Source organism: Gastrolobium bilobum, unplaced genomic scaffold, assembly GCF_033153095.1.
Source record: "Gastrolobium bilobum isolate Gb01-03AN ecotype WA unplaced genomic scaffold, APGP_CSIRO_Gbil_v1 utg3593, whole genome shotgun sequence".
Taxonomy (NCBI): domain Eukaryota; kingdom Viridiplantae; phylum Streptophyta; class Magnoliopsida; order Fabales; family Fabaceae; genus Gastrolobium; species Gastrolobium bilobum.
In genome coordinates, this window is record NW_026897162.1 from 153,850 (window position 1) to 179,355 (window position 25,506).

The following is a 25,506-nucleotide window of genomic DNA, read 5'->3' on the forward strand; positions in this document are numbered from 1 at the left end:
CTACTTCTTTTAGTGTATAGGAGTTCATTTTCCTTTTTCTTCTTTTGTTTGTAAACTACTGGCGCACTTGAATGTGGTGCCTTCACAGCTGACCCCCAATGCCTGGGGTTTTATCAGAGTGTACGAGATGGTTTGCAAGGCCTATGGTCTATTCTAATCTGTTCAATCGTTCTTGTACATGTTCAGTGTAATAGGACCTCGTAATAGCTGGATATCATTTAGGAGCAAAGTAAAATTTTGTGAGTCGTATTCTAGAAAAATTAATAAGTGGAGCACAGAATATTTCAAGATTTACCCCGCCGAAGGTACCAAACCCTTTTTCATAGGCGATGATGGGACTCCTATCTTTCCGTTGTATTAGTCAGAGTATTCAACTGAAAGTGCTGTCTTGAGCTATAACTTTACTGATTTGAGTGACGTAGAACAAAAGACGGTGACCACTTTAGGTAACATTTCTTGCGAGGCTTCTGATACGGGCTCGCTGAGTACGTTCACGATTTTAAATGAGTACTCCGAGGATGATATTCGACCTTATCTGGGTAACTTGGACCTTTATTCACTTTATAAATGTTTTAATCAAGGTACCTGAGCATATCACGATGTGTAGATATGTTGGAAGTGTATTTAATCATGTCATTCTTTGTTCTGGTTTGCAGATAGTGCGATGATGGCGTCTTTAAGTAGAATGGAACAGATGGCTGCCAATCGTGCTGCTGCTATTGCGGGTGCCTCAAAATCTCCCCAACCGTCCATGTCTGCGGTCGCCGCTGTTGCTGAGTCAAGCGAGCATGCTGCTGCGCGGTTGAAGTCTCCATTAAAGTCCTTAACTCCTCCTGATGCCCTGCTAGATGTCATCCCTCCTGTGGTAGTGGTGGAGGATACCGCGAGGGGTAAGAAAAGATCCCTTGAGGAGATGACCGAGGGGTCTACTACAGGGTGGCCATACTTTGGTTGAAGGTTGGACCATGATATGCATGCTCATGGCAGAGGATTTGGCGCTCGTCTTGAAGCGCTACCTCGAGACCAATGGCTACAGGTTTCCCAGAGTTTGAGCATAGCGGGTCAATTCCTTATGTCCGCATCTGGTAATTACCTTGATATTTTACTGTTTATATGATATGATATTGCGCTTGTACTTATTGCTTTTTAACATGTAACAGGTTTTGTGGACTTCCTGAAGGAGCGAATTGATGCGCTGACGGGTGAAAATGCTCAACAATGCGCTGATTTTGAGGCTAAATTGAAGAAGTCTGAAGAAGAGGTAGCCAAACTGAAGACAGCTATGGAGAAAAAGGATAGCGCCCTTAAGATCCTGACGACCTCCAACAAGGGATTGGAGGCAGAGAAGAATGATCTGTCCAAGCGCGTTTTGGAGCTGGAAGGAAACGCTGATTCCTGGGCCGATGAGAAGGCCTTCTTAACCAGTGAGGTAAAGAGGTATCAGAGTTTGTTTGAGAAAGAGGCTGAGGCAACTTTTGTTAATGTGATGGAACAAGTGTGCTTTTTCAATCCTTCCGCCAAACTAGACAATGTGCACTATTTTTACTATTTCAAGGACGGCCAGCTGGTGACACTTAACGACCAAAATCAAGAGGTTCCAGTGGAACTGGTCAGCGCGATGGATACCGAGACTATCACGCCTACCCCGCAAGAGCCATCTCTTCATGGTCCTCCTACCGTCGGTGAAGATCACGCTACTGATAATGATGATCCTCAGGATATGTCTATCCAAACAGTGTGATATTGTTATAATTTTTGCTCGGAGTTGTATAATTTTTTTTTGTAAGGGGAATATCTCCATGTGCTCCAAAACAATGATGATTTGAAGGGGAGTGTCCCCATATGCTCCAAATCAAATATTTTATGTGGATGGCATAGATGGTGTAAGTTTTTGTCTTATGGTATGATGAATGCTTGCTATCCTGTTATTTGTAGAATGATCGGGGTTGAATATTCCTTGAAGGGATATTACCCTTCTTTTCCTTCTTTTTGTTCTTGGACTTTCTTTGTATGGTGTCTGACAATCATACCTTTGTTCCTGATATCACGCTTTGGAGGGAATTGTGACCCAAGTAAGGTGTTTCCCATCTGTATGGTGCTAGTATGTTGCTTTCTCCGCGATCATTTAACGTGGCGAATCACGTTTGGTCATATAGGAGTCCTTTAGTTACAGGATCTTGTCAATGTGGAAAGTCCTTGTGAAAGGATCCGTTGCAAATGGAAAGTTCTTTTATCAAGAACCTCGACTTGTATTTCGTATGGAACTTGAACACCATAACTATATGCTGCAAGGTTAGACAATTTATAAATTATAAATACTGTGCGCACCTTGGTTAAGTTCATGATGTCTGATGTCATCTTGATGTGCATATGATGCACGCTGGTTGCGTCGCGCTTTTAAAAAGAGTTGGGCCCAAGGTGGGGTTCATGTTGCCACGATATCGCACTTGAACATGGAGAATCGCGATACGTCTTGGAAGATCATGATGTGAATAATTCTGACCTATGGAGAAGATCCTTGTGAGGGAGTCCATTGATTGGAGGATTCGTGGGAGAATCCTGTTATTTGATAAGATCCATGAGAGGAATCCTGTTATTTCATAGGATCCATGAGAGGAATCCTGTTACTTGAAGGATTCGTGGGAGAATCTTGTTTTTTGATAGGATCCATGAGAGGAATCCTGTTACTTGAAGGATTCGTGGGAGAATCCTATTATTTGATAGGATCAATGAGAGGAATCCTGTTACTTGGAGGATTCGTGAGAGAATCCTGTTACTTGATAGGATCCATGAGAGGAATCCTGTTACTTGGAGGATTCGTGAGAGAATCTTGTTACTTGATAGGATCCATGAGAGGAATCCTGTTACTTGGAGGATTCGTGAGAGAATCCTGTTACTTGATAGGATCCATGAGAGGATTCCTGTTACTTGGAGGATTCGTGAGAGAATCCTGTTACTTGATAGGATCCATGAGAGGAATCCTGTTACTTGGAGGATTCGTGAGAGAATCATGTTACTTGATAGGATCCATGAGAGGAATCCTGTTACTTGGAGGATTCGTGAGAGAATCCTGTTACTTGATAGGATCCATGAGAGGAATCCCGTTACTTGAAGGATTCGTGGGAGAATCCTGTTATTTCAGGAATACTGTGATCCTGTACATTTATGCTTGATGCAACATGGATAAATAGTCAAAGGAAACTTGCGATTTTTTATTATTTGGAGAAATAAGTTTGAAAGACAAATATATGATGAGTCGTAAGAGACTTAGCTATAAAATGTCTTAAGCTTGTCCGCGTTCCACGTGCGCGGGATAGTAAGACCGGATAGTGTCTCTATGACATACTCCCCCTTATCTGTTTTGCTATAGATGCGATAGGGACCTTCCCAGTTTGCGGCCAATTTGCCTTGCCACGTGTTCTTATTACCGATGTCGGCTCTGCGTAGAACTAAGTCGCCGACGTTGAAGCTTCGTCTGACAACCTTTGAGTTATAGCGCGCTGCTATTCTCTGTTTGAGCGCTATTTCTTTGACATGCGCAACTTCGCGCGCTTCCTCGATTGCGTCTAAATTATGAAGCAATGCTTGTGAGTTGCTGTCTTCATTTGTGTACATCCTTCTCCATGATGGTTCTCCAATTTCCACTGGGATCATGGCTTCACTACCGTAAACCATGCGAAACGGGGTTTCTCCACTAGTTGAATGTTTGGTTGTCCTGTATCCCCATAACACAAAGTCTAACTGTTCGGGCCAGTCTATTTTAGCTGCTTCTAATCTTCTTTCCAATCCGCGTTTGAGGACTCGATTTGCAGCTTCTGCCAATCCGTTTGTTTGTGGATGTTCAACCGATGTGTATCGGTGTTTGACATGCAAGTCTTGAAGAATTTGATTGAATTTTTTGTCCCCAAATTGCGTACCATTATCAGTTATGATGGTATGCGGAACACCGAACCGACTTATGATTTATCGAAAGAAGAATCGGCGAACCTTACTGGCTGATATCGTGGCTAAAGCCTCTGCCTCGATCCATTTGGTGAAGTAGTCGATTGCTACTAGCAACCATTTGACCCCTCCCATGGCGATTGGGAATGGTCCCAATATGTCCATGCCCCATTGGTAGAATGGCCATGGGGATAGCATTGAAGACAATTCCTCTGGGGGAGCATGGTGTAAGTCTGCGTGCTCCTGACATTTGACACATTGTCGCACGTGTTTTTTGGCCAACAATAGCCTGTATGAAGCAGTTTTCAAGATAAGGATTTCCCTCCCATGTGATGTCTGCCAATTCCCTCGTGTACATCAGAGATTATATACTGAGCCTGCTAAGGATCTAAACATTTAAGCATTGGGGAGGAGAACCCTTTTTTTGTAGAGTTGGTTGTTGATGATAGTGTAGAACGAAGCCTTGCGCGATAGCTTTTTTGCTGCGCGTGTTTCTTGTGGTGCCTCTCCTTTGACTAAATAGTTCCAAATTGGTGTCATCCAAGTCTCTTTATCGTCCAATGGCATGTTGTCATCATCAACCATGGATTGCGCATTTTGGGATGGTTGAGCTTTTTGTTTAGTTACAGCCATTATGATGCTAGGGTTGGGGACGCTTTGTTGGATCACAGATCTATTATTTCCCGGTCCTTTTGTGCTGGCTAACTTGGATAAAATGTCAGCTCGTGAGTTTTGCTCTCTGGGGATGTGCTCCATTTTAAAGCTTTGAAATTCTGTCAGTAGTAGTCTCACTTTTTCAAGATATTTTATCATTAATGCTTCTTTCTCCTGGTAATTTCCTTGGACTTGAGCAATTACTAATTGTGAGTCGCTTTTGAGGGTTATGTTTGTTGCCCCTAAGTCTTTGACCATGGCAAGTCCAGCGAGGACTGCTTCGTACTCGGCTTGGTTATTTGAGGCTTTAAATCCAAAATGGATAGAGTGCTTTACTGTTATGCCTTGAAGGCTTTCCACGATGACTCCTGCACCGCTTCCTTTAACATTGGAAGATCCGTCGACAAAAATAACCCACTCCTCACTCATCTCAACCTCCTGTAGGTGTGTCATTTCGACGAGGAAGTCTGCTAATACCTGGGCTTTGATTGCTTGTCGTGGTTCGTAGATGATATCATATTCTGATAATTCTATTGACCACGAAATCATGCGACCTGCCAGATCGGGTTGTCTTAACACTTTTCAAAGGGGTTGGTTTGTTCGAACTTTGATGGTGTGTCCCTGGAAATAATGGCGCAGGCGTCACGATGTTAAGATGAGCGCGAAAGCAACCTTTTCTATTTGCTGATAGCACAATTCTGGTCCTTGGAGTGGTTTACTGACAAAGTAGATTGGTCGTTGTTCCATGGAGTCTTCGCGCAATAAGACAGCGCTTATGGCTGCGTTGCTGACAGATAAGTAAAGAACCAGAGGCTCATCTCGATGGGGTTTGACCAGGACTGGTGGGTTTGCCAAGTGCTATTTGATGGCCATGAATCATGTTTCGTATTCAGGGGTCCAATTGAAGTCTGTTTGCTTACGCAATAGCTTAAACATTGGTAGTGACTTTTGTGAAGAAGCAGGAAGAAATCGTGTTAGGGCAGTAATTCTTTCCGTCAATTGCTGTAGTTCCTTTATGTTTCGCGGGCTGGTCATGTTAAGTATGGCCCTACATTTATCAGGATTGGCCTCTATGCCGCAATGTGTTAGCATGAATCCTAAAAATTTTCCAGCTGGTACTCCAAATGCGCATTTGGCTGGGTTAAGTCGTAACCTGTATTTGCACAGTTGCTGAAATACTTGTTCCAAATCCTGGGGATGTTGTACAATAGTCATTGTTTTGACTATCATGTCATCAATGTATACTTCAAGCATCTGACCAATCTGCTGACTAAAAACTTTATTCATCATGCGTTGATAAGTGGCACCGGCGTTCTTGAGGCCAAACGGCATCATGTTATAGCAATAAGTAGCTTTTTCAGTGATAAAAGCAGTAGCTTTTTCGTCTGGTGTGAACATCAGAATCTAGTTGTAACCTGAATATGCATCCATGAAGGATAAAATTTGGTATCCCGCAGAATTATCTACCAGTTTATCAATGGTGGGAAGTGGATAAAAATCCTTTGGGCAGTACTTGTTAAGGTCTGTATAATCTGTGCACATTAGCCACTTTCTGTTGGGTTTCTTGACGAGTACCACATTAGAAAGCCAGGTGGAGTACGTGACTTCTCAAATTATCCCTGCATCAAGTAGTTTTGCTACTTCGGTCTTTACCACCATCTGTTTTTCTAGGGAAATTTTGCGCTTTTTCTACGCGAAAGGTTTAGCTTTGGGATCTAACGTTAAATGGTAACAAATAACGTCTGGGTCTATCTCTGGCATGTCAGCTGCTGTCCAGGCAAAGAGATCTTTATGTTTCAGTAGCACTGTCACCAACGCGCTTTTTTCTGCTTCGGGGAGGTGTCGCCCAATTTTGGTGACATTTTTAGGTAATGGCCCCACTTGAAGGTTTTCCAATTCCCCATCAGGTTGAGAACGTGTATCCCGCAAATCTTCGCGCATATCGAGGTCTGTCATATTGACAGATGCTTTGGCTTTGTTATCTGATTGTATAGGAGCTTTGGCTCGTAAACTAGTATTATAGCAGATGCGCGCCGCTTTCTGGTCGCCCCTGATAGCAACTATTGCGCTCGATGTATCGCGGAATTTCATCAAAAGGTGGGGCATAGAAATGATTTCCTTGAGCGCGACAATGGTTGGTCTTCCTAGGATGATGTTGTATGCCGATGCGTATTCAATAACATAAAACTGTACTTTGATAGTACGCGCCTGAGGCAGGATTCCAAAGGTTACCCATATCTCAATGGTGCCTTTAGGTTGTACGCATTCTCCAGCGAAACTAATTAGATCTGAATATCCACGAAGTAGATGTTCCTCTGGGATGTGCATCGCGCGAAAAGCATCCCAGAAAATAATATCAGTTGAACTACCATTATCAATCATAATACGTTTTACCTGGAGATTAACCATGCAAGGTGAGATCACCAACGGGTCATCATGGTCTGGGATGATGTCGCCGTGGTCATCGTCGTCAAAACTCATGGCCTGTCTTTGATCACGAGAAGTGGAATGGCGAGCGTGATCGCGCATCGTCATTACTAATTTCAGATGCTTTTTCCGTTGAGTTTTAGTCGCCCTCCTCCCGCTGATCCTCCGACAATAGTAGCTAAAACTCCTGCTGCGTTATTGGGTAGTCCATCGCTTTGTTGCTGCGCGGTTCGCTGTCTATTTTGTGGTGGAGTCCCTTGACGTCTGTCAGTCAAAGTTGCTCTGTCACTTCTTCGATCATTGTTACGAGCGGGGTTATAGTTTCTCCTGGGATGTACCCTTTGTTCATTGGGGTTTGGGTCATGGTATGGACTTCTGTCACGCCTTCTCTGCGCCTTATATTCCCTGCAGCTGGAAATGAATTCTTGGAGTTTTCCTTCTCTTATGAGTGCCTCAATGGTATTTTTAAGCGCGAGGCATTCGTTATTTGTATGACCTTTGTCGTTGTGAAATTCACAAAATTTAGTTTCATCGCGCTGAACTCCTTGCGGCATTGGGGGTGGCCTATTAACCCGTACATACCCTGTTTGGAATACTTCCTTCAAAATTCGTCTTTGGGAGGTATTCAAAAGGGTGTAATTGTCGTATCTCCCCCACTTTCTCTTTTCGCGGAATTTTCGTTGAAAATTCTTCTGGACATCTCTTTAAAAGTTGTCAGTGTTAGCCCTGGTGTTTGAAATTTCGCGTGAATGCTTGTAATCTTCCAAGTTGATGAATTTTTCTGATTGCGCTCTTAGTTCTTCTATGGTGCGTGGTCGCTGTTTGGCTAGCGACATAGAGAAAGGGCCTTCCAGTAATCCTTCAGTGATTATGTGTAGCGAGACTTGTGGATCCAAATCTCTGACTAAGAGCGCTTCATCAAAGAATCTATTTAGATAATCACGCAAAGTTTCTTTAGATCCTTGATGTGCAGTTTTTAGTACGTGCGTAGATTTGTATTGCGCCTTGCTCGTTGCAAATCGTACGAGGAATTGGTTGGTTATGTCCTCCCAACTTTGCACCGAATTAGATGGCAACGCTGAGTACTACCTAAGTGCTGTCTCCTTTAAGGTTGTTGGAAACAGTCGGCATGCTATTGGATCTACTACATCTTGTGCCATCATGTTTGTCAGGAATTGTTCCAGATGTTCTTGGGGATGCCCCTTGCCGTTATATTTTTCTGTTATGATCTTGACATCCCGAGGGATCGGGATGTTCATTATGCAAGGGGCGAATGGATGAACAATTCGAGAGAATGTCCTTGAATTTCCATGAGAATTCTCATTCTCGTGAGTATCTTTTATTTCTTCACCTTTCCTGTTTTTGTGACCTGAAGGTCCTGGGTTACCAATTGAATGTGAATGGAGTGGTTCACTTTCATCTGAATTTTTTGGATTTTTTTTTCCTTCTTAGTCTCTTTCTTTCTTTCTTGTTCTTTTCCCTTTCCTTGGCTTTTTTATTTATTCTTTTGTGCTTTTTTTCATCGAGCTAAATCTCGATTCTGCTGAGCAATTTTTTTATTTTGTTGTGTAATAAGGTCCAACAGATATTGGGATGTCGGTAGGTCATCCAGATGGATGGGAATTGGTGCCACTGATGATGCTGATTTTTCACGGGATGCAGGGATCTCCTTCCGTTTTTCTTTGGAGCCATTCTGGGATTTGCTTCGAGTGTCAACCATGTTTTTAGAGAAAGATAGGTTCTAACAGAGAGATTGTTCCCACAGACGGCACCAATGATCAGACCAAATACAGTATGGACAGGCCTATATGTATCGAGCCCAATCACACACGGTTGAATGATCTTACGTTGTTAGCGGCCTGGGCCTGGTATTGCTGTTGGAGCGTGCTTGAGCTTTTGTCCTTCTCGTTGGCGTGTTGCACCAAATGTGTAGGGGGTACCTGCGAAGACACTCCGATGCTTAAGTCAGTATCAGAGGCAGGTGTTTTTGTGTTGATTAAGTAAAGATGATCGTATCTTGGTGGTATATCGTTTGCTTATATAGTAGTTAAGATGCCGCCTTAGTTAAGGAGGCTTGGCTTTTGAGTGGCCAGCCTTGGGCTGCAGGTCAGTCAAGGGACCTGAGTAGCCTTATCTTCCATAGTGTCTAGTAGTAGAGTTGTGGCAAGCTGGAGCTGTCCGTTGTTTACTAGAGTTAAGGCGCGGTTGAGTTGCCTTGGGCCTTATGTTTACTTCCTATAGAAGGTTTCATACGCGATGTGGGTATCGCGTCTTGTGTGTCGCGATGAGGGCATCGCGTCTTGTGTGACGCGATGAGGGCATTGCGTCTGTTTTTGTTCTTTGCGCTTTACTTCTGGTCTTCAATGGGCCTGGGCTTCCTTATGTGTTTTTGGGCCCTGGTTGGGCCTATATTTTATTCGAATCACATAGATATAGACACAAAACACGTTAAATAAGTAGGAAAATTTTATATTAGCTATCTTTTGTAATCCTTAATATAAAATGAGAATTTTTCTTTAAAAGTCATTTTCTTTCATTAGTTGAGGGTGCTAAAGACTTAACTTGATCCATTAATTTGGTTTGAATCGAAACTAATCATCTGATATTAGGTTATAAAAATTAGACCCATGCATTTACAGAGTGGCAAAAACTTTCATACTCTACACCATAAACCACGAAAGGGACTGGTGTCATTTAAAAGGGTTGAGACATCCCAAAAAAATAAAAAATAAAAATAAAATTGGCACAACCCTATTTAATATTACATAATATTTTAAGAAATAATCTTTTTGAAAATTAGGTATAAATTATACAACTTTTTGACTTAAATTAATATTATAATATTTTTATATTGGTCTAATTTATTTCAAAATATTGTGAATAATCCCTTAGTTTTAGTTTTGTAGTTCAAAAGTGTTTTAACTTGGTTATACTAAAAATTTATATGTTGGGAAAAAAGAGTGTTATTTTAAATGATATACCTTATATCCTTTTACTTTTACAATGAAATGAGACTTGCACTTTTAAAACTTTTTCCTCCCACTCTCTCTTATAATTTGTCTCTTTTTCTCACTTAACATGACATAATTTTATATTTTTTTAAATGATACGTATTTTCTCCTTGTATGTTTCATTTAAATCTTTGATCAACGCAATTATAAGTTGCACTATGACTGAGTCGGTACCCAACTTTTATTGGGCCAAGATTCGCTCATGTTAAGCTTACTCAACTCGACAATAAACACCTTTCTTATTAGTACTTTATTTCATGTTTTTATCTCCTAATTTTTTTGTTTAAATTGAGAAGATGGTAGTTTGGTTTAGCTTAAGGGGGAGTTTGGTAAAGGAGAATGAGTTTATAGGAAATGTCACAAAAAATTATTTGGTATCAAAATATTTTCGAGAATATTGTTTGAAAATTTACTCAACATTTTCCCACCCTCCAGAATTCTTGAAATACCACATCTTGAATGACATTCTACGTTGGGGTTGTTATGTGTTATTTAAAATTTTGGAAATAAAATTTTCTCAAGATTATTTTAGATTTCTTTATACCAAATGTGACAATATCTGATTGCCATTATCACTTTCCTGAAATATATATATATATATATATATATATATATATTTGCAAAAAGGAAAAGGAAAATGTTATAAAAAAAAAAATATATATATATATTTGCAAAAATATATGTCCACGTACCACACACCACCTAAATGAAAAGGAAAACATTTGGAGTCGTGCTTAAAATTAACCATTCACTAAACTAATTTAACCCATAGTTTATTTACAAGCAACCACGAATCTAATGAGGAAATGTTGGGTTTTTATTTTATTTTATTTTTACGGTGTAATTACGTTTCATGAGAGGCACAACTTTAATGTTTATTTTATTTTTTTTCCTTTTTCTTTCTTAAAATAAAGCATATTTCACGAAGTCGTGAGCTTCACCAAGTAAAAATTAATTCCCCAACCCCAACTCCAATACTAGCTCAATTGGCAATTGAATATTTATGGGTTTGTTTTGATTAAGAGTTGAAACTTTGACCAAAATAAATTTTTAGAACCGAGAACAAAATGATCAAAAGAGATATAAGGATACCTTTGGATAATTTAAAAAAAAAAAAAAAAAATTCCTAGCTACACTCTAGGACTTACCTCTTCAAAGGATACTGAATTAATCGAAACTCTTGGGGATGATATAGAAACTCAAACTCGAAATCAGATTCATGGGATCTGTTAAAATTGTGGACACAAGCTAATATTTTAAAAAATAAATAAATTTGTCCCTCTCTAAACCAACGAACTGTCATCCTTCTCTTTAAAAAAAAAAAAAAGTTGTTTCCGTGAGAGGTGGCAGCAGAGCAAAGAGCACCCTGGCTGCGGAACAATGAGACAAGTGGGCACGGAACATGCATGATCGTAATAATTGTTTTCAAAACACCTCAAATGACGCTACTACCCTCGTAATGTCCTAGCCGTTAGTTTCAGTTAAGATCTCCACGGCACCATTTTACCCATTCGTCATATCAAAACCAGAAAAGGCCATTTCCGTAATTCCACAAGTTTCTCCTTCCCCTGTTAAAAACTGAACCCTATGTGGTAAGTAGTATACTTCCCCGTCCACAGTGAATCAAAAACACCACACACACACTCACACTCACTCTAGGGTTAGGGTTTGGTTGCATCAATGGCTTCCACTTCCTCTTATCCAAGCAAAGCCGAAGTTGGTGGCGGTGGCAGTGACCGTGCCGAGATTTCGGAAGCAGCGGTGGCGAACGATGAGCTATTACTATACAGGGGATTTAAGAAAGCGAAGAAAGAGAGAGGAAGCACTGCGAAGGAGCGCATCAGTAAGATGCCACCTTGTGCTGCCGGCAAACGCAGTTCCATATACCGCGGCGTCACCAGGTGCGGTGATCAATTTTTCGGTTTTACTTGCTATGTAGGATATTATCTTGTAGTCATGCCTATATACACTTTCTATTGATTGATATTATCTTTTGTAACATTGTTTTGTCACTGGTGTATGGATTTAATGGTTTTCTCTCTCTGATTATGGACTCATTTTTCTAGTTTCATGACTTATTATTAGGCATAGATGGACTGGTCGTTATGAAGCACATCTTTGGGATAAAAGTACATGGAACCAGAATCAGAATAAGAAAGGAAAGCAAGGTCAGTTCTAAGTTGTAACTTTCCTTCGTATTCTGTTTCTAAATATACTTACCTGGAGATATTGTTTAACACGTTTCGATATCAAAAAACATGTCCTGCAATTACTTACATCATCTATTTTAATGTGGTGCATGGATTAATTGGACAACAATTCATTTGTGATGCCAGTTTACTTGGGTAAGTTGGATATGTTGTGCTTCCTTTCCTTGAATCTCCACTCTCTTCTTTGCCTTTTTTCTTCTGTTTTTTAATGAACTTGATGTACCATTCATAATGATATTTGTTGCTGATGGCTCTCGAACAGGGGCATATGATGATGAAGAGGCTGCAGCTAGAGCATATGACCTTGCTGCTCTGAAATACTGGGGTCCGGGTGCTCTTATAAACTTTCCAGTAAGATAGTTGCTTCAATGATTATATTGATTTGCTGTACTCCTAGTTCAGAAATGCTATAGTTTTGTGCTTTGTGTTTTCATATTGCTAGGTGAAAATGATGTCTACTTATTTCCTGCTTCACTTTTTTTATCTCAAAAGATGCATTGGACTATTGGAGATGACATGAATTTCAAGTTAAAAACCAGCCAATTATTAGTTGGAATTGGTGCTTCTAAAGTCAGCTACAGTTTGCTTGCTGACTGTGGACTGTATCATCTGCAAGGCCTTCTTTTCATAAGATATCTATAGCATCAGATTGAAAACATTTGTTGATAGCTAGGGTTTGAGACTTTATGGTAGGAAAAGCACACATCACCTATTCTTTTCTGATAAATACAATAATTTCATATCAAGATTGAGCTTAATGCTACAGGTGACTGATTATGCAAGAGATCTTGAAGAAATGCAGAATATTTCAAGAGAGGAATACCTTGCATCTTTGCGGCGGTGTGTATATATTTTGCATCAAAATATTTTCTAGCATGAAACCATCTGCTGCTTATGTGTGATGCTTTGTGCAGGAAGAGCAGCGGTTTTTCTAGAGGAGTATCCAAATATCGGGGACTCTCTAGGTGTGATTCCGTCAAAAGGATACCAAATGATTCCAATTAACATGCGTGCATACATTCACACATGCACACACACACAAAAATTTACTTTCTTCATCTTTTGTGCATTGATATACATTCTCTGCTAGAAAAATATTATATAGTTTTTGTTATGGAAGCTTTATAACTCACATTTTGAATTGTAATGCTCTTCGTGGCTCCATTTAAAAGTGTTTCAGAGGTCCTGGGGAGGGAGAAATCAATTCAAGGTTATACATACACAATTGGCAGTTTTTTAAGTAAACTAAATTATTAGTTTGATGTTTAATTTGAAACCTCATTTATATTAGTTTATACAGAAATTGTCTGGAAATTGAACCTTTATTTATATTATATGCACATCTCAAGTCTCTGGGTTTGTATGTACAACTAGTTCTTCATTGATCAACAGATTTTTTCCTTTTCCACTCTCTGCTACATCTCTGTCACCTAGCGTGGCTGTTGTCCAATACGTTAGATGACTGGCATGAATTTTATGGTTTAATCTTCCCTTTTCTTTTCTTTTTGATGTGGTGGTAAAAATTAGCCAATGGGAGCCATCATATGGTCGTGTGGCTGGATCTAACTACTTCAATAGTATATATTATGGTAAGTTGTAATTAAATTTCAAATTCAAACTATCTTCTATTGAACAGAATTTTGCGAATCAAATTCATTTAACACATTTGGCTACTGAAAGAAAACTACAAGTATTCAATTATTTCACATGTTTTATCTGCAATATCATGATGATCCCACTTCTCAAATTTAAAGTACAGGTGATGATGATTCAGCTGCAGAAACTGAATCTGTAAGTGGTTTCTGCATAGAAAGAAAGATTGATTTGACAAGTTACATCAAGTGGTGGGGGTCTAATAAAAGTCGACAACCTGATGCCGGAACAAGATTATCAGATGAAAAAAAGCATGGTCTTGCTGGTGATATTTTCTGTGAAATCAAAGCATTGGAAAATAACGTCCAACCTTCAGAACCATACCAATTGCCAGAGTTAGGCATGCCCCATGACAAGAAAAAACATAAACGCTCTTCTGTCTCTGCTTTAAGTATCTTGTCACAATCAGCTGCTTACAAGAACTTGCAAGAGAAAGCATCAAAGAAACAGGAAACTTGCCATGATAATGACGAGAATGAAAATAAGAATACCATCAATAAGTTGGACCATGGTAAGGCAGCTGAGAAATCATCCAATCATGATGGTGGCAATGAAAGACTTGACATTGCAATGGGAATGAGTGGATCACTACCACTTCAAAGAAATGTTTATCCACTGACTCCATTATTGTCTTCACCACTTTTTACAGCCTACAGTACTGTTGATCCCTTGGTAGATCCTGTTATCTGGACGCCTCTTGTTCCTGTACTTCCTGCTGGCCCTTCCCGTATGACTGAGGTTGGTATAATTGCTAAAGTGCTTGAACTTGTGAGGATTGAGATTACATGAAAATTTCTTGCTAATTGTTCAAAAACGTTCAGGTAGTTTTATCGGTCTTAAATAATGATTCATATTATAAATCATGTACTTTCTGATATTCGAAACAAAAAAAATTATTGAATCAGAAAGAAAACTCAAATAGGAAATAAAATAATTCATTCACAAAAAAAAAAAAAATAAATAAATAAATCTATCAGTATGTATATCAATTTGTCGACATGAGAACATCTTTGAATCAATACCATAATATAGTTTCATTTCCAAGTCAGGTTAAAAACTTGTTCTATATGTTATAAAAAAAAAAAAAACTTGTTCTATGCTATTAAACCAACAAGGTAGTGTCAACAAATTGAATTTGATCTCTCATGGATCAATGTAGTGAGGGCATATCGTAGAAAACATTATTTTCTGATGAGTTCTTATTTCATGTTTCTATAATTCATCCCAAATGGTACTTTTTTTTGAGTATTGACAGAAAGATGTAGAGAAAGTATTACATAGCCAGATAGTTGCAAATTTAGATATGTTAAATCTCATAGATACAAGAGGAAAAGATAGTAATCCTCGCTATATTAAACTACACAACATTGGTGCTATTATATAGCAAACCAATTGAAGAATACAAAGAGACACACTCAATGTGGGACTTCTACACTATTAACACTAACACTCTTAACATTCCCCCTCAAGCTGTAGCATATAGATCATATGCTACAAGCTTGATACATAAATAATACTCCCATTAGGAACCAAAAACAACAATGCTACATCAACGAAATGAAATTACTAAGTACAACAAATCAACTGGAATGACCATCAGTCTGAAGAGCTGATAAAGAGACAGTGCTGGAATGGACATCAGAGCATGGATGGTGCCGGAATTATCATCGGCAAAGACAACTGAGCTGACTAGGACATCAGCATCAAGATCCCTCTCAGACATTTCATTTAACAGTTGGTGAGCAGCCGTGGTTTCCCCTTGACTATGCTACAAGCTTATTGCAAGAAAGACCAAGTAACATAACATCAAAATAAATATCCTAAATGAGAAACCAAAAATCAACAATGTGCTAAAAATGGCGTCGAAATGAACATCAACATGGAAGATGCCGGAATGATCATCGGCAAAGACAATTGTGCTGGAATGACCATCAGCAACATGGACGGTGCTCCCCCTCAAGAGGAACTTCTAAATAGTGCCGGAATTATCATCGGCAAAGACAATTGTGCTGGAATGACCATCAGCAACATGGACAGTGCTCCCCCTCAAGAGGAACTTCTAAACAGTGCCGGAATTATCATCGGCAAAGACAATTGTGCTGGAATGACCATCAGCAACATGGACAGTGCTCCCCCTCAAGAGGAACTTCTAAACTGTGCCGGAATTATCATCGGCAAAGACAATTGTGCTGGAATGACCATCAGCAACATGGACAGTGTTCCCCCTCAAGAGGAACTTCGGTGTCGGAATTAACATCAGCGGAGACAACATCAGCAACTTGGACAGTGCTCCCCCTCTAGAGGAACTTCGGTGTCGGAGACAACATCAGCAACTTGGACAGTGCTCCCCCTCAAGATGGATGATGAATAGTATAAATACTCCATCTTGGGAAGAAAGAAGATTAAAGAAAAACAAAGCTTCGCAGAATCGGAAAAGTCGCCGGAGACGGCGGTGGGTCGTCGGAAAAGTCATCGGAGACGGTGGTGGATCGCCGAAAAAGTCGCCGGAAAGTCATCGGAAAAGTCACCGGAAAAGTCGCCGGAGACGGCTGTCAACGGTGGACGACGCGGTCAACGGTGGTCGGTCAACGACAACGGTGGTCAACCCAACAACTTCCCAAGGATCATTCTTTTCTGATGTGACAGATCAGTCTAAGCTGCAGTCACAGAGCATACTAAGAAAAACCCGAAAAAGAAATAGCAACGGGAATCCCTCATGGAGGGTGATATCTCTCTATAACCATATTGAAATTATGAAAAATAGAACTAAGTTAAATGGATTAAGATTCCTCTTGTTAGGCTCTAGATACCATGTTAAGAACCTTGGGATACACCACCCTAAAAGCTAGCTCAAGGGGTGAGAGTGCCCAAGACCTTATAAACTCCACATTAGTTGCACATACAACCAATGTGGGACTATATATCTCAACACGCCCCCTCACACGAGAGAGTGGACAATGCAATAGGCCCAGCCTACCTGTGCTAAGAAACACCACAAGAGAAAGTGGGGGCCGCGAGGCTCTGATACCACGTTAAATCTCATAGATACAAGAGGAAATAATAGTAATCCTTGTTATATTAAACTACACAACATTGGTGCTATTATATAGCAAACTAATTGAAGAATACAAAGAGACACACTCAATGTGGGACTTCTACACTATTAACACTAACACTCTTAACAAGATACATAAGACACATCAACTATTTTAAGATTTCCTTCTTGTGTGGACATTAGCTGCAGACCTTTTTAAACCAATTTTCTAATTATCATCTAATAATTTAAATAGAGGAAAAGCAGCCCGTTTGCCATTAAAACTTTATCTGACAATAATAAGATGCAGGCACAATAATTGTTCAAAATCATCAATTACACGAATTGATATATCTATCTCCCTTCATCCCCCAGATGATCGTATATGGTAAGATAAGAATTACTTATAACATTATTGTAAATTCATCTCACCAAGAAAATATTGATTGATGAGCAGGTTACAAAGACTGAGACCAGTTCAACGTACAGCATTTTTCAGCCAGAGGAGTGATTGGACATTTGAACAAAAAATCAAGCGTCTTAAGAGCTGAGCTTGAACCAAACAACAGGCAAAAGCGTTTCAAGTGCTCAGCTAGTCTGAGAAAATGAACCCATACCTTGAGTTTTGCTAGCTTGTATTATATTATATGGGTTTTATACATCAGAAAAGAAAAGAAAATATTATTGTTGTTTTGCAATGATGATATTTATAGGATTTAGCATAAATCTTTTCAAGCTATATCTGTCTACATGTATCAGTTGATATCTCTATCATGTATATGTGCTGCTGGACAACGTTCATTTTATCCAGACTGTTCTGTACAGAATACGAAGAGGAATTATGTAAGAAAATCGTTATTAGTTATTTTACACACGAGTTTCCAAGGCGCTATTATTTTCTTTTAGCATTAATTGGCACCATTATGTACGCGCTTTCAATTTGTCATCCCCAGGTATTTCTTAGGCATTAGTGTAAAATGTTATTTAAATTTTGGGGCATGTGTGGATTCCAATAGGCTGTTGGGAATTTAGGCGGTAGGGAATTCAAAATGTGTAAGATGAAAAATGCAAGAAGAAGCAGAGGCAAGCAAGTTTCATTTAGCGCCATACATCTTGCCAAGAACTCTACCTTTCATCAAAGATCCAAACATTTTGATGTAAGGTATCATCGGATAAAAGATATTCTAGAGGCTAAAAAGAAGGATACTTGCAAGTTGTTTGGACCTGTTCGTGAAAAATCATAGCTCGTATGGAAAATCTAAGATCATTGCATGAAAGAGGATGCAAAAACAATGAAAACTAGAGCCAAAGTAGTTGTAGAAACCATCGTACGTGCAGCTAGAAGTGGATGTGCATGAGGGTGTGTCTGGCAATATTTTTGGACGGCTCCAACGTCGACGTAATCCTCTGTCTATGGTGGTTATGACTATGTGGTTGACGTGTTGATTGGAGTTCTTGGGCTTTTTGACCTTAGTAATCTCATTTTCGTAAAGTTTTACCGGAATAATTTCTTGGTCAAACGTATTACCTATATAATGCATAATGACGCGGTACCGTGGGAATCACTTTAGGATGTGACACTTTAGCAACCGCGTCCTTTGCATTTGTTCCTGCACCACTGGAACGTGATACCCTGGCAATCACGTCCTATTCCACTGGAATGTGATACCATGGCAATCACGTCCTATTCCCAAGACGCGGTCCCCTCTTAGCCGCGTGTCAGTACGTCCATCCCAAAAAGAATTCAACAGGAAGCGGTAGTGTATAAGCCGCGTTCTAGGTTACAAGTCAACTCGGAGTCACACAGATATATATATTTCACCTAAAATTTAGGCATATTGATATATTCACGGTAAAAGAGTTCAAAAAATCCAATAAAAGCAACAAGTTATTTTCGTACAAAATGGTCTTTATAGTTGCTAGCAATTTATTCTTTACTGGTTATAAGACTAACTCTTAAACCAGAGAATAATTAATTCAAAAATTTACTAACAATAAAATTATAATTATTATAATTTTAAGGTGTTGGATAAAGGTCTTTATAATAGATTATATTATTCACTTACACACTCACTCGTACGAAAACCCTTTGGGCTTAAAGTATGAATTTTGCATAGATTCTATTTTTTTTTTGTTTACCTTAATATAAATCATTAAGAAAACTCTCTCATCACGTTAAAATTTTGGATTAAATTGTTTCTTTCACATATTGGAAATCGGGAAAGCAGGCCAAACACAAAACAGGGGTATAAGATTGGGTACTATTGGATTTATAGGATTTTATGAACTCTTTTACAATGAATATATCAATATGCCTAAATTTTAGGTGAAACATATATATCTGCTTGGCTCTGACTTGACTTGTAACCTGGAACGCGGCTTATACACTACCGTTTCCTGTTGAATTCTTTTTGGGATGGGAAGCACTGACACGCGGCTGAGAGGGTACCGTGTCTTGGGAATAGGACGTGATTGCCATGGTATCACGTTCCAGTGGAATAGGACGTGATTGCCAGGGTATCACGTTCCAGTGGTCAGGAACAAATGCAAAGGACGCGGTTGCTAAAGTGTCACGTCCTAAAGTGATTCCCACAGTACCGCGTCATTATGCATTATATAAGTAATACATTTGACCAAGAAATTATTCCGGTAAAACTTTATGAAAATAAGATTACTAAGATCAAAAAGCCGAGTTCTTGAGATGGCGCAACACGCAAAATTGCTAGTTTACCAAGGTTGAGTGTTAGAGTTTCATGCTAGATTTCTTGTTTTTGCCGATGATTACAAAAAATGATTGAACATAGACTCTAGGCCTGAAAGAAGTATGAAAGTAAGTGGACAATTTAGAAAATATTTTGGGATAAAATATTGGTTTGTAATTTTTTCTCTCTAAAAAGTTATGGATAAATATTAGCTTGATATATTTGTGTAGCTCGAGTTAAATCATTCATAACATGTTCAGGAAATTAATGTTATTTTTCCTAACAATATGTCAAAATCTACAAAATTTGTTTTTTTTTTTATAATAAAAGGTGGAAGAATAGTTCGCTTTAGAGAATGGAAATGGATCTTCTCATGTGATAAAAAATGATATGGTCATGTGAGAATATCACAACTATACAAAGGTGAATCAACAGTTATGATTTTGTAACTATCTATTTTAATAATTTTTTTCTCTCTTCCTTTATTATCATTGATCAACCTTTGTAAGGTTATGATTCCGTACATGACCATGTCATTTTTTTCATAGAGGATCCAGATCCTTAAAGAAAGTTTGTTCCTTAATAAAAAGAGAACGTGTTTTCGTCTCATCAACATGCGATGATGTCGGTCAGCTGGCGGGACAATTTTGCGAAATTGCTGGGTTGGTTGACTATGATAGAGATTTCACATAAAGTGAGCCCTTTCTTTTCATTCTTACTTTTAACATACATAAAATAAATTTGAGAAAAAGTTAGAATCTATGAACGACGCATTAGTAAATTCGCACACAAGAGCATGTATAAATAGCCATAGGCATTCCTCGATTCTAAATAATCCCAAGGAGAATTTTTTTGTCAATATTATTCATTGATCAATGAATTCTCTTGTTCTTGGACACATAGTAGGAGATATTTTGGATCATTTTACAAGTTTAGTTTATATCTATTATGGATTGGCAATAATATCTCAATCCATCAGGTTGATCATTAAAGCCCACATAAGCGGTTATACATTTATATCTCTAAATTGAGACTTTTAAACCCTTTTTATAGAGGATTCGCCCCTTGCACAACACACTTCACGCATTAGGTGAGTGTGCTTACCTTACACATAGTGGGCCCACAAGGGCAAAATAATTTTAACTCATCATTAGGGAATCTTTCCATATTTATACTCCTCTTCTTCCATTGAGGATGCACCTTTTACATACCATTTACATTGTTGTTATGTTGCAGAATTCTCTCCATAAAGCCATTGTGCCCGGCATACTTGCCTTGATTCTCAGCCTCCGACATTATTAACGGCGATTCTCCATTGAACTTAGGTCTATATGGCTTGCCTCATACATACTCTTACATCGAGATACTACACCCCATAAGGGACACATATATTATTTCATCACTTGAATAATTAACTGGCACTGTTTGTGGGAAACAATAAATTCCAATTATCATTTTCTACAAAACAAAGCTAATAAACTCACTTGAAAAACCAAATCAACCGTGAAAATAATTTAGACAAAGAAAACCCACCATGCAAGAGCTCTGATAGGAAAAACTCTTGATGGACACATCATGACTCTCTATGAAGATTTTTTTCCTTCTGTTTAGGTTCCTTTGCCTGAAGTTCATGTGTTGCAACTTGTTGTTGTAGCAGCTCTTCTAATTGATACTCCTATTGTTGTCGTCTCTATTATATTAGACAAAGCAATGAGGAGATGATTGGCAATATAAGGATGGAAGTTTAATACTGATGCACTTAAGTCACCATAAATTATTATAACTGCAGACGTTTCAGTTTTAAAGCTTTTTATGGATTTTAATAATTGCAGACGTTTCTGTTTGCATGACTTTATGTTTGTTTATGGTTATTTCCGTTTTGTATCATTTTTTAAGACTTTTGATGATTGAAGAATGATAATATAGCAAAAAACTTCTGCATTTTCCTGAAAGCCTACTTTCCATATAATTTTGCATCATTTGGTATCAGAGCTCAGGTTGCCTTAAAGATGGCTGAGCAGGAAAATCACGAAGGTCGTGGTCGTGGACGAAGAGGTCGTGGCGGCAGACGCGGTCAACCTACCGATGGTGATTATTATACTGATGCGAGAGATGCTGAAATTGAGGAAAAGGACAGACGGATCCAAGAACTCGATCAACTGCTTGCAGAGGCACAGTTGCACGAGTCAGATGAAGGATGGGAATCTGAAAGATCATCTCATGAGGAGGAAAGGAGATTATGGAACCGAAATCAGGAGCGACGAGGACGAAGTCAACCTGGAAATCAATCCTTTTTTGCTAATATTGAGGTGAAGATTGAGATCCCAGAATTCGAAGGCACTACTCATCCAGATGAGTTTATCGACGGGTCACACACCGTCGAAAAGATCTTTGACATCATAGACTTGACAGAAGACCAGAAGGTCCCAATCTATGATGAATATGATGAAGAGCAAGATGATGATAATCCTGTTATGGATGCTGCAATTTATGACAAGTTCCCTATCTACGATAAGTATGATTGGGAGCAAGATGACGAGAATCCAGAGGTGAAAGAAATCTCTTGTAGTGATTCCGATGGGAAGTCAATTATTAGAAATTCTAATATCTCTGACAAAGATGAAGTTCTACCCAAAGATATCATGCAGAATGATCCTTCATCCAAGAAGTCTTTAGTTTGCAAGCAGTATTATGAATTTAGGGACAACGAGCATAACAACCTTATGCTCCATGGAGATAAAGATTTACCTTTTGGTAAAAGTTTAATTGGAGATCGTCAAAGGCAATGGGACTTGGTGGTACATCAGACAAAGTTTTCCTATGACGGATCACAGATGCGATCATTGATCCAAACTACAAATGAATATACCAAGCATGTCAAAGAATTGCATTTCCATGTCCTAATCTTAATTAGGAAATTTGGTGATATTGTACCAGAAGAGTTGCCGCCTGGATTACCACCTGAAGACGTTGCAGATTCGAGGGCGAATATTTTCCTAGTGGGAGAGGATGATGCACTTAAGTCACCATAAATTATTATAACTGCAGACGTTTCAGTTTTAAAGCTTTTTATGGATTTTAATAATTGCAGACGTTTCAGTTTGCATGACTTTATGTTTTGTTTATGGTTATTTCCGTTTTGTATCAGTTTTTAAGACTTTTGATGATTGAAGAATGATAATATAGCAGAAAACTTCTGCATTTTCCTGAAAGCCTACTTTCCATATAATTTTGCATCAAATACCTTCGCCAACTGGCTTTGCAAGACCAACCAGTAGCACCACCAGTGGAAGCTCGGGTAAAAAATGTGGGTCTAGTGTGATCTTCTTGCCAACTAGCTAAATCTACGTGGCAGCCCACCATTTGTTTTGTTATGCAAGTGCCCTAACTAGTCATCTTGGCTTCGCTGGCCGATAGTCACACTATTGCTGCAACATAAAATTTCTTAACAACATGAAATTACATTAATTCGATTTCAACACAACATGAAATTGCTCCGTTCAATGCATTTTTTCAATGACATGAATTTCCAAACAACTTGAAATGTTATATGAGTGTAATTTCTTTACAACATGAATTTGCATTAACATAATTTTCAAACAACATGAAATTGCTCAATAATTCTTATCAATATTCATTCCAACTTCTTATCAACATAAAATTGAGAGTCGCGGCTCCTTGGGAGGTTGGACAAGCTCAAACCCCAAAAGCAGGTTAGTTGGGCCCGTTAGGGCTTCGAACATTGGTTGGTATCTACCAAAGAATAAATGCTCCATTTAATGCAATTTCTTAACTGCATGAAACTACATTAAGGCATTTTCCAAACAACATGAAATTGTTATATTCAATGCAATTTTTGAACCAAATAAAACTGCTTTAATGTAATTCCCAAACAACATGAAACTACATTAGCCCAATTTATCAACAAATAAAATTGCATTAGCATAATTTTCAAACAACATGAACATGCTTAATAATACTTATCAACATTCAATGCAATTTTTTAACAACCTGAAATTTTGCATTAGTGCAATTTCCACGAACATGAAATTGGTCAATTTAAATAAGCCAATATGTCACAACACAACATGAGATTTCAAAATTTGTGACATATTATATTTAAGCTCAAAATGGAAAGTTAAAGATGTGATTTAGTTTAAATTTAAAGTTATGTGTTGAACCTTAAAGGCTTGACTTGCTAAAGAAAGATCTTAAGTTTTGACAATAACAAAGCACAAGAAAGCTCAGTACACAAGAAAAATGAAAAAGTCAGAGATACAAGTCCCAAATGAAGTTAGAAAACTATTTCAACATGCAAAAAACAAGAAAGAAGTCAAAAAAGAAAAGTCAACTCAAAACTCAAAACTTCAAGTTATTTGAAGATTTAAGGAAATCAAAACTTGAAGCGCAAGGAAGTGAAGACAAGTTAGAAGCTCAATACGTTAGAAATGTTATATTAGGTATAGAAACTAAAGGAATAAAGTTTATTGAGCTCTCTCACTTAGGAATGAATACATGCTTTACTAATTCATGCATTCAAGGAATCTAAGTTTCCCAATCATGCATATATGATTACACATATATGAGAAGATGTTTATATAGAGGCTAAACATATTCATTCATGTGTTATAAATCATTAGAAACCATAAGGAGTTGAGTTATATCAAAAAAATTTATATATAGGCACTTTTATTTTGGTATTACTCAATTAACTTATAAACATTTACCCGAGTAAGTTATTTACTCGAGTAACTTGAGTTACTTATTCGATTAAGTTGTGATGAACGATTACTTGAGTAAGAGCTCAAAATTTCCTCGAGTAACTGGTAATAGAAAGCTAAAAATAGGGATTTCGATCTCCAATGGCTATAGACGACTAGTATATGCATTAGACTCCTATATAAACATATTTTGAGGGTTTCAAAGCACAAATGAACAATTTCTTACACATAATTACTCAGAAATGAGATTGATAATCACTTTGAGGCTTTTTTGCATATTAGGAGAGAAAGCTTTGTAATTCTTCTTCCTTCTTCGTTTCTATTGATTTTTCATTTTTATAGGATTAAGAAAGATTGTTCTTAACCTGTTTGAGGTTGAATTGTTGTTGAAACATTTATGGTGAAGGGAGAGCTCCTATAGATGTATAGATTGAGAAGGTGACAAAGAATAGCAAATATTCTTGTAAAATGTAACACCTCATATGAATCCGGTAATGTTAATGAGTGCATTTACAATCACAACAGTATGATTTAAAAATATGGTAAAACCTTTTTCTTTTTATTGCCGTTTACAAAATCCTAATGTTTATAAAACGTTCGTATTCAACATTTTTCAAAAATGTTATTGTAAGTCAAAACTATTGTGGAATCATAAATACTACTGTTTAACATCATATAACGTCTAATTAAAGTTGCTAAGTGCTTCCAATAAACCAACAAAGTACAAATACACAATTTGACGTTTTACCTACTTGAGGTACATTCAGTTTTACCAAAATTATAGATGAACTACATGTCTATAAATTCTTATCTTTTGATATGTTAAACTAGACTTTTCTATCTTTCCAACAAGGTACCACACGCCTCAATTAGAGTTTTATAGCTCCAGATACGCATGGCATAAGTAAATTTCTTAAAACTGTGAAAACTGCACAATTGGGTTCACTAACATCCTTCACTATATTTTGAACTGTAGTCGTTCCACTTATATGTTTTCTCCCACATTTTAATATGTTCTAGTAAACACCTCAAGCTTCAATTTTTTATATCATAAGTCTAATTTGGGTATGAAATGAGAGACATGAATTTTTGAAAACATATACAAAATCTGTCAACTTCAACGCAGACAGAAACAATCTATACTCAAACAAA

At 38.1% G+C, this 25,506-nt stretch overlaps 2 protein-coding genes across 3 annotated transcripts; one reads left to right on the forward strand and one right to left on the reverse strand.

Annotated features, from left to right (window-relative positions):
• Positions 1-3,267: 3,267 nt before the first annotated feature.
• On the reverse strand, positions 3,268-5,145 carry LOC133304610 (uncharacterized). The gene is made up of 3 exons (XM_061504654.1): positions 4,360-5,145; positions 3,993-4,278; positions 3,268-3,815 (listed from the first exon to the last, which is right to left on the reverse strand). Exons 1-3 carry the CDS (start codon positions 5,143-5,145, stop codon positions 3,268-3,270), a joined length of 1,620 nt encoding a protein of 539 aa, XP_061360638.1.
• A 6,510-nt stretch (positions 5,146-11,655) lies between these two features.
• Positions 11,656-17,718, forward strand: LOC133304612 (AP2-like ethylene-responsive transcription factor At2g41710). Of its 2 annotated transcripts, none has more exons than XM_061504657.1 (9): positions 11,656-11,935; positions 12,120-12,202; positions 12,371-12,379; positions 12,507-12,595; positions 13,011-13,086; positions 13,146-13,209; positions 13,772-13,833; positions 14,004-14,635; positions 17,389-17,718. In XM_061504657.1, the coding sequence occupies exons 1-9, from the start codon at positions 11,715-11,717 to the stop codon at positions 17,440-17,442; spliced, it is 1,290 nt and encodes a 429-aa protein (XP_061360641.1). In that variant the 5' UTR covers positions 11,656-11,714; the 3' UTR covers positions 17,443-17,718. The 2 variants fall into 2 exon arrangements, with proteins under 2 accessions (XP_061360641.1, XP_061360640.1); XM_061504656.1 differs by having other exon boundaries at positions 13,011-13,084; positions 13,159-13,209.
• Positions 17,719-25,506: the final 7,788 nt, after the last annotated feature.